We start from the raw sequence: 9,943 nt of genomic DNA, 5'->3' as shown, positions 1-9,943 counted from the left end.
AGTACAATTTATAAGCAAATACTTGAAAAACTAATGACTCAGCTGCACTTTGTGTTTAGAGCCAATTAGCAAATGTTAGATGCTAACACTAAATTAAGGGGGAATTCACACTGGTCCCACGGCCAATTATTCCTGAAAACAACAGTCCGAAAAATGTCCCATTGGACCGAAAGCCCATTAATCCAACGACTCGTCATCCCGAAAACAAAATCCAACCATTCCGAAAGCTCACTGCTCCAAAAATACACACTGGAGTTGTTGGATTCCAGTCCAGAGACTCGGCTAGCATGGTTTTGGTTACTTAATAAAAGCTTTCTATGAACTACTGCTTCACACACGTAAACAAACTGACGTCCAGGTGTACACCGATTTGTAGTAGTCATCATGGGACAGCTGTACATTGTTGTGATCGAGTCTTCATTTCCCTGAATCTCTACTACGAGTGCAAAGGTAGCATGGCCCATAGAGTCACAGCCACATGTATGCCACATGTATTGGAAATAAATCACATTGAAATAAACTTAGTGTTTCTCTTGATATCTTTCATCATTCTTTTCAGGATGAGAAGGCCGAGGGTTTTGTCAGTCTTCCGGAGTTTAAGATCGACCGGGCCAGTGAATGTCGCAAGAAGTAGTAAGTGCACGTTATAAACTTGTCTTTACTGTTTATTGCATATTCATGTGTTTACCCTCCATGTGGAGATTACATGCAATGATGTTTAAATGCTTTTTTTCTACAAAATTAACTCCCACTATTCCCCCCCATTACGCTCTAGTGCTTTCAAAGCATGCCACCCCAAGGTCAAGAGTTTCTACTTTGCAGCAGATGGAGTGGACGACATGAACAGGTAAACATGGAGGAAGGTTACGCAGAAGGGCAAACCCCCTGCTGGGTGGCACGAGTGCAGCTTCCTGTTTACAATCCCCAAAGCACAAAGCAACTATGTGTTTTATTTGATGATAAATTAAAGGCCTGTTTTCATTCAGGCATTGATGTGTATGAAAAACATAATTTGCAAGGCATATTTTCATAGAGGCTCAAACTTCGACCTTTCCTGGGCATAGGCTCTCCCAAACGGGGCTGTCATTTACATAATCATCTCGTTACTGCACAAAGGATTTCGTTAAAACGTCAGAGATAGATGTTTTCTTTGCGCTTCATTTGGGTATTTTACAAAATTCCTCTAATAAGTTGAATTGCAAAAAATAAGAATGTTTTTACCGTTTATTTTAAAGAGAAATAAGTCTCTTAGAAATTTAGTAAGTAGTTAGATGAGGAGAAGCAGCAGCAGCTGCTTATCTGAGCATAAAGACTGGAAGCAGGGGCAAAAACTAGCCTAGCTTTAAAACCTCAATTTGTAGTTTGGTTTTTATACGAATATAAACAAACAAGATATAAAATGTTCTAATATTGATCTTAAGAGGTGCTGGTAGACAGATTTGGTGTACAGTAGTTGGACAATACCTACTAGCTGCATCGCTCTGTTTCCAGTCTTTATGCTAAGCTATGCTAAGCTAACCGTCTCCTGGCTCCAGGCACAACACATATGAGTGGTATTTTAGTCTTCTCAGATAACTCTTGGCAAGAAAGCAATTAAGCGAAATCCAAAGTATTTGTTTTTGATATACTGTAGTATGATCGTGATTCACTGTTGCGGGGTGTTCCTCCCTTCCGTTAGATGGCTGAGTCGTCTCAACATGGCCGCTGTGGGCTACGCCGAGCGAGAGAGGATACGCCAGGAGCAGGGTGAGGGGGTTCATTCAGTGACTTGCTAACGGGCACCTCAGCAGATGGTTGCTAAGGATATTGTCTTTAAGTACCAAACACACTGCTGCTATTCCTATTGTACTGATACAGTACCTGGATGGATGGATGGATGGATCTGTATGTTGTATGTTTAACTTCAATACACTGCACATTGATTGCTGTGTTGTAATTCTGATTGAACCTTAGACTCTAATACTGCTTTTCCTATTGCACTTATACTTATAGTACTTGTACAGTATTCATGAATGGATAGATGGATGGATGGATGGATGGATGGATGGATGGGTGGGTGGATGGATGCTGTTGCTGACTGTCTTTGTGTGTTTTTCCTGCAGATTACTGGAGTGAGAGTGAACATGAGGAGGACACCACCTCCAGCCCCAAACAGGACAGTCCCCCACCTCCATATGATACCTACCCACGGCCTCCATCAGTGAGTCACACACGCACACACAGCTGTATTACACACTCATATAAAGTACATGCTGTACTTGAAGGCAACAATCACGCTCAGTGTTCCTCCGCCATTCATCTTGACAGTTATTGCCAATTTAGCCTACAGGGAGTGGTGCGGCTAATTTTGATAAAACTGATGCTATAATTGGCCCTCACGCTGCTTTGCTCCACATTAAACGTCTTGTAGTTTTTTAGCCTAAGATAAAATAAAAAAACAACTGCTATGACAGCACTGTTTTGTTTTAAATATCAGAAACACACGGGAATTATATCTGAAAATCCTTGTAATAAATAGTTAGCCTTTTATTCAAACACTCATTTCTTGTTCTTTCTCTTCCTGTGTCTTACTTTCTCCCTCATACACTAATATAATCATTATCCTGTCTTCTCGCCTGATGAAATTGTTTTTATTAAGTGTAATAGAGACAATTGAATGAGACTAGGCGAACAATTGAAGGCTGACACATTTTCCATCTTCCCTCTCTGTATGTTAGATGAGTGCCTTTTTGGAAGGCCGGACCACTCGACTGTCCTCCACGGAGACGTCCCGTTCTCGCTCTTCCCAGGAGGACTTCCTCTGCGGCGAGCCTCCCGTGGTGGCTGCAGAGCCGCAGTACCATCCAGGTCCTCTAGGGGGGGGCACCACGCACAGCGGGAGGAAGCCAGGGGGCAGCAGCAGCAGCGACGTGCAGTACAGATGTGATGCTGTAGAGGTGCGTGGCCTGATTTGCATTTAATTTGCTGTGAATATTCATGTCAATTTACAGTAACTTGTTAACTGACTGCGTTTTCAATTCCTTTAGAGCCACCATGTAGTTGCTTATTGCCACCACACTTTTTCCGGCTAAAATGACAAATTTGCACACAATGTCATGTCGTAATGTAATTGGCACACAATTAGCTCATTACATCCATCCTACCAGTAGGGATTCTTGATTTTAATTACCTTAAAAATGATTACAATGGCTTTTTTTCCAGACAAAACATACATTTTTAGCCCCATTGCGAGAAAGGCTCTGAAGGTAGTATCAGCGTGTTGTTTGTTCCTGCAACATTTCTGTAATGTTGGGTATAATTAATATTTCCATGAAGAATCCACGTGCAGGTCTTGTTTATTCATTTGTTCAGGATTCTTTAAATTAAAGTTTTTTTTTTTTTTTAATTCACATAAATATTAGAAAAATATGCAGTTTTAAAGTATCCAGACTCTGAACTGTCCACTTGTCCATTATGGGCAGTGAAGTGAACACATCATAATATTATCAGTTATGTCTATTCGACTAATACTAGCTGTTATGGATGAGAAATTAGTTGTTTATTTGGATCCCTGGTTACTCCTTCTGGCATCCATAGTCAAGTAAAAGACATAGGCAACAATGTTTGCACATAAATCATAATAAAGTTATATGATCCACTGGACACATGGATGATTTTGCTTTTTAAAGTCTTACCTCTGGTCAGAAAACTCAGAAACAACATATTGCACATGTTAAAGGTCCACTATGTAATATATTTACTGTAATAAATCCAAAAATGGCCCCAATGCGTCATCAGATATTACTGAAACATGCAAAGTTGAAGAATTATCTTTTCTGACAACAATGCTGATGCCAGAATTTTCACCTTTTGAAATTTCCGTCCTGTGACGGACTTTCTGTCTGTGTTTTGGCCTGTGTGTGGTATCAACCATAGACATATAAATGCGGCTTTATATATATATATATAAGTTTATATGTCTATGGTATCAACTGCCCAGTTTGATAGCCAGGCCGTGCTGTCAGATATATACCTGTAAAAACGTAAAGCCAGTGCGCTACAGCTGTAACGGTAGTACAGCTATGAAGCAGCAAACAAACAAACAGGATAAACCGAGACAGATTCCACCCAACCTAAGAAAAACGGCATGTTTAACAGTTGCGTGACCAGAGAACAAACCCGGGTAAATATTATAGATGTATTTGAAAGATTGAGACAGTTTAGAGCCCAAAAGAACGCAGAGTTGGCTAATTTCCTCCCGAAAAAGGTAAGTATTAGCTTCAGGTTAATTTCTCACCGCTACTAGGGAAGGGCATGTTATGTCATTTCAACATTTGTGAACTCACATTGAATTATATAGCTACAGTACCTGAGTTGTTCACATACTCACAAAAACGATGGTGACACAGCCAGTAAAGTCTGGTCCAGGCTAACGCTGCCATGCTAACCCTGCTAACTAGAGGACCAGGCAAGCAGGCCATGGCTGTTTACAACATGCAGCGTTTTCAGCGGCCGTAGCCGACAGTAGTGAGCCATTTTAAGCCAAGAGAGAGGGCTATAAATTGGGACGAGAGGACCGTGAGTTTGCAGTGTGATTACCGATTGTTGCCGTAATTCCAAGCCAATAAAGTGTGTATTTCAGTCGGGCGGAAAAGGATGGCAAAGTGTTTAGCGGTTCCTACTGTAATTCTAAGCCGAGGAAGTCAGTTGGGTACATAGCTTTGCGTGAACACGGGCTTTTATGACAGCGAATAAAGGCAGGATCTAACGTTAGCTACTCCGCTGTGCTGTGGAGTAATGTCTGGCTGTGACGTGAGACAAGCATCTTGCAACGTTGTTGTGAATGTTGCAGTCTCAGCCTGGCAACCTCCGTGAACTTCGAGTCTTGGGAGGGGAATTTAGAATTTGTACTGCAGTAACTATTTTAAACACTAGCTATCTGTATTACATATTGCACTTTTAAGAGTAGGCCTCTACTAAAAATAATTCCTCTACGTTCTATTTGTCTCTGGTTACTGTAGTACCGTTCCAGTCCGGCGGGGGGCAGTAGTGAGACAGGCTCACCGGGCCGCTCTTCCTCGTCTCAGAGACGTTCATGGCAGGACTTGATTGAGACCCCGTTGACTGAGGCTGGACTGCACTACTTACAAACTGGACCTACTAGGTAACACACCACATGCCTTATGGATCCAATCAGCCGATGACTATATTATGTTTTTGTTTTTTTTTTAGATAAAATGCCTTAAATTATACTATTTATAAGGGGGTTTTAGCTTTTAATGTGTATACTATCCTACTACTACTATGTGTGTATGTATAAACTACTACTATACTATACTATATTCCTTTTTTTAGATAAAATGCTTTAAATTATACTATTTATGGGGAGTTTTAGCCTCTAATGTGTAACCATTACATTCAGGTCAGAGTCAAGCATCTGATCCAGATATTTGACACTGAAAAATGCGCTGGGGGGGTTTGTTGTCATGCCTGTTGCAGTATTTTTAAAGTTTGTTTGATTGGTGGTCTTGCTCCAAGTAGGGCATTGCTCCATAGAGAATTTAGCTGACACAAGATATCATTAAATGGTGCACCCAATGTATCAATAGAATTGTAGGAGAGGTGTTTGTTGGATATATGTGTCTGGTAAACTTTATTTAAGCATACATCTTTTGTGTACAATGCTTAAAATGTGTGATGCGGTCAATAGCTTATTTTGATTGAACAGAACACAGAAAATGCAAAGTGCTATGCCTTATTCCTTGTTATTCTCGACGTGACAGAGGATGCCGTCTTTGCTGAGCCCAGTCCGGGCTGCGGGACTATGATGGCCGGTGCTGTTTACACTCTTCCGGCACAGAGGAATGTCCCGTTGCCCATGGCGAGGCAGAGGCTGATTCCTATGGCAACCCAGGGAGGGAAACCCCGCAGCTTCACACTGCCACGAGACAGCAACCTACACACACTCCTCACGCCCCCAGCAAAAGAAGAACAGCAAACGCACAATGGTGAGTTTAGTCAGGGACATGCATGTACTGCGAAACACATGGAATCATACCAGAGGAGACAGAAAATAACTGTAGCCTTGTGTGTGTGGGTGGGTGTCAGGTAAGAGCAGAAAAGAAAAAGTGTGTCTCACATTGAATGACAGCCACCAGAGACATTTTTTTTCTTTTTTTGAGGTGAAGACTTGACGTCAGTACATGTGCCAGAAATAAAATCGCTCTCAGGCAGACATATTTCCATTTAAATCGTCATCAGTATTGAGTATGGTAACACACTCAGATCTAATGAGGCTAATGAGACAATGGTGCACTGGTTGCCAAGGTGAGCCCAGCGGCGTATGGAAAGAAGAGTGCCAAACTAAAATTGTAAACAATGAAATATAATAACCATGTGAATTCCAATTTAATCAGCCAAGCTGAGGGAATAAAACCGCCAAAATGGAGAGGACATCCCTAAGGCTGAAAGGAAAGAGAGCACAGGACTTTATTATCATTAATAGCACAAGTAATTATATTGTGTAACAGAAGTGTTGGGGTGTGTGCTGCTGTCCTCCAGTGGTTGCTCTGAGACATAACTCAATCTAATCAGACTAGGACAGCTCTTTAGCCTTTAGCTTCGAATCATTTGACACCATAATGGAAAGGCGAAGGAAGGTTTAAATCATCATCATGGCCTCTCTTCACTGGCTGCCAGAGCAAGCTAGAGCTGAGTTTAAGGTTCTTCTTTTAACATATATAAGGACCTGCATGGACTTATTTATCTGAGTTTATTACATTATATACATCGGCCCGCACTCTCCGCTCCCTTGATGCTGGTCTCCTGGTCATTCCCTTAGTAAAGAAACAATATCAGTTGGTAATAGAGCATTCTCCTACCGTGCCCCTCGTCTTTGGAATGGCCTCCCCCTACATGTCAAAAAAGCTCACACAGTTGACATTTTTAAATCTAGTTTGAAAATCCAACTCTACTCATTATTCTATGGCTAGTCTCGCATTGTCAGACCTTCCTCCACAGCGCTGCGTAGGAGGGTCTGGCTAGTCCCCACAGCATTCCGGGATGGGAGATAAACGTGCTCTGGTTTATTGGCATTTCTTTAAATCAATCACAATCGTCTTGGGGGTGCTAAGCGTAGGACAGAGCTATAGTGCCATTGCGAAATAGCCCCGGGAAGAAATAAGTTTAGTTGGAAGACATGCACAATCAAAAGTTGTTTTAGTCGTGCAACAGAAAGCTCTGATGGACAGTTAGTCTAGCTAGCTGTCTGGATTTACCCTGCAGAGATCTGAGGAGCAGTTAACCATAGTCCTCAGAAATCCACCAGAGTTTAGAATTACAACCCAAAGAAAGCGGAAGGTAATGGATTTCTGACCGAAAAGAAGGACAATGGAGCTATCTCGGAAGTGGAATGTCGTGGATATAACTTTACTATAGCCAGCCATAACACACCATCATCTTGTGTCCTGCACAAACTTTTCACTCATTCTCTTTGAATTGTGAAGCGCATAAAGACCAGGTTGAAGGGTGATTTTCTTAATAAAATTTGATTGATGAAGTGCGTGACGCTGTCTTTCTCTCTGACTGCGTGAAGGCGGCAGCGAGGGTGCATCCCTGGGCGACCTGTTTCGTGCGTGTGAGCAGGGCGGCGTGTGTCCTTTGGGTCGCGGGTCAGACGGCAAAGGCCAATCAGATTGCAGGCAGTCCTTCCTGCGACGGGCCGCCGACCCTCAGCTCAACGACCGTCTGCACCGCCTCCGTATACTCACCTCCACGCTGAAGGTTGGTAAACACACACAGACACATGGGTAAATACAAAATACACATAAGCACATATATATGGATATCTTGCACACACCAAGGTAAGAATTAAATGACATTGCAGTCCCTTTCTTGAGAAAACCTTACTGAATTTCTTTTATTGCAAATAAACATTTTTTTCTAGTAAGATTTCTTTTGTAGTAAAGTTAGATTACTTAAGATTTCCAGTTGGTTAATTAGATGCACCCCCCCCCCCCTCTTCGGTGAGAGTGCTCACTGCTTCTTCATTGCCGAGGGACTCATGCTTTTCGTTTTGGCAGGAGCGCCCTGATTGCTTGAGTTGAAAAAAGCTTTAAAGGTGCTGGCACACCGACCCGATTATCGGCCGTCGGACCGTCTGGCGAGGTCAGTGACTCGAGCCTGTTCCGTGTGTTCCGTGCCGTCGTCATTCATTTGGGCCAATTTGACATGTTAAATCGGAAGGAAGACGGGCAGTCAGACTCAATGACCAATCTGATTGGTGGAATGCTAATCCAGTCAGTCCGACTGCCTTTTTTGCCAAAGGTCGGCCGTCGGGTTGGTGTGTCAGAGCCTTAAAAGCGCCCAACGTCATTTAACATCTAACCAAATAATGGTTAGGCTGTGGGTGGTTGCCAATGCCCAACAAGAATTTAAACAAAAAAAACACTGCTGGCATTGCTCTGTCTTGCAACAACGCGCTTGATGTACTGTACAGAAAACACTTGTCGAGCTGCTAGTGGTCAGAATTGGGGACCAGGATTGTTTTTCCGGCGAGTACTATTCAATAAAAAGCAGGCCGTGTTTAGCAAGTTTATAACTTTTAATGTGCAGTAGCAGCAGCAGAAAATGTTTGCTTTAGCAGTAAGTTAAGACAGCTCAGATACGTCTGTAGGAGAGTGAACAGTAAACAGTTAAGCTTGAAAACTCCTAGTCAGGAAAAAAACATTCAATTGCTAAACAGGAGTCAATTTCATGGAAATGTCAAGGATTTTACCTTTTAATCTGCAGCAAACCTCATGTCTCACTCTCATACCTGATATCTCTCGTGTTCTGTTGCAATTCTTGCAGATGAATGATTGATTGACAAGCCGTTTTTTCACTCCTTTAAGTGTGAAGGATTTTTTTTCACAATGCTTCAGTTTTTCCAGGTTGACTTGGTTCTTGGCCTACAGTCATAAAACAACGCACCTAACAACAATAAATGTGAGCTGAGTGAAATGGATCAAACACTACTCCTTTCATTTTGTAGAGGGATTCTTCCAAATACATTTTTAGCTTTATACACCACGATCTGACCCTAATACACACATATGCGCACATCTATATACACACTGTCTCTGTCTTGTTAGCTCCAGTGCCGTCATCTGTCGTCTGTCTCCTCGGTTTGGTTTGAGAGCTTTGTCAAGCAGCCATCTGTGGCTTTATGCTATATGAGCAGTGGTTATGTGTCTGAGCTGGGTGCCTATGAATGGCTCTTTTGCTGTGGCTGTTTTTTTTTCTTCCTTTTTGTCTCTGTAGACTGTGTGTATTTGTTGCTTCCTCCGTGTACGTGGGAGGGGATGGTTTGTGAGGGCACGGGGGTATTAGTCGCTACAGTAGCTTTTTGCGAGGGTCTGTGGCTTTGGCTGCACATGTCGGCTGGTGCAGGTTGGGTGGAGGAGCTTACATGTTTGTTCCCTGTTTGGCGTCCCTTAAAGGAATACACCAAGTTTTGTTGGGGGAGTTTGGATTAAAATGAAGACCATTAACTGCTGTTTACAAGGTATCAGGTTGTGTTCAGGCAGCAGCAACTTATCCGCAGTGGTTGCTGTGGAAACAAAAAGGCCTTTTTTTTTTCTATATCTTTCATGTGTCAAAACTAAATCTAGTGGTTGAACTGAATTTTTTCAGGTACTGTAGTCAAGTACAGATTTGAGATACTTGGACTTTACTTTGTTTTTACTTCTGCTTCACTACATTTCAGAAGGACATATTGTACTTTTTAATTCGCTACATTTACAGCTTTAGTTAAAGAAATAGATTGAATTTGGGAGTGTATGAAGTACTTATCCTTTGTCAGTGTATTACCTACCTACAGTAGATGTTGGTCGGCACGCTCCCAGTTGGGAGAAGCAGAAAGGAGTGCCAACACGGAAGCTAAGCAATGTACTGCTGTGGACAGGGCCACACAGTATATATATAT

The 9,943-nt window shown here is 42.2% G+C and overlaps 1 protein-coding gene across 2 annotated transcripts in view; it reads left to right on the top strand.

The window, feature by feature from the left end:
* cnksr2a (connector enhancer of kinase suppressor of Ras 2a) overlaps nt 1-9,943 on the top strand; it is a 59,197-nt gene that overhangs the window by 44,339 nt on the left and 4,915 nt on the right. Inside the window, exons 16-23 of one of the 2 annotated variants that reach the window (XR_004327418.1) lie at nt 560-633; nt 776-847; nt 1,679-1,746; nt 2,103-2,200; nt 2,718-2,936; nt 5,001-5,143; nt 5,763-5,987; nt 7,574-7,749. Coding sequence is in view for 1 of the 2 variants with exons in the window: in XM_032503435.1 (XP_032359326.1) it covers nt 560-633; nt 776-847; nt 1,679-1,746; nt 2,103-2,200; nt 2,718-2,936; nt 5,001-5,137; nt 5,758-5,987; nt 7,574-7,761 (1,086 nt within the window). In the remaining variant the exon portion in view is untranslated. Of the gene's footprint in view, nt 1-559; nt 634-775; nt 848-1,678; nt 1,747-2,102; nt 2,201-2,717; nt 2,937-5,000; nt 5,144-5,757; nt 5,988-7,573; nt 7,762-9,943 lie in introns of those variants that run through there. The other variant, XM_032503435.1, reaches the window with a different exon arrangement.

Source organism: Etheostoma spectabile, chromosome 22 (assembly GCF_008692095.1).
Source record: "Etheostoma spectabile isolate EspeVRDwgs_2016 chromosome 22, UIUC_Espe_1.0, whole genome shotgun sequence".
NCBI classification, from domain to species: domain Eukaryota; kingdom Metazoa; phylum Chordata; class Actinopteri; order Perciformes; family Percidae; genus Etheostoma; species Etheostoma spectabile.
This window is presented reverse-complemented; position numbering and strand designations above follow the sequence as displayed.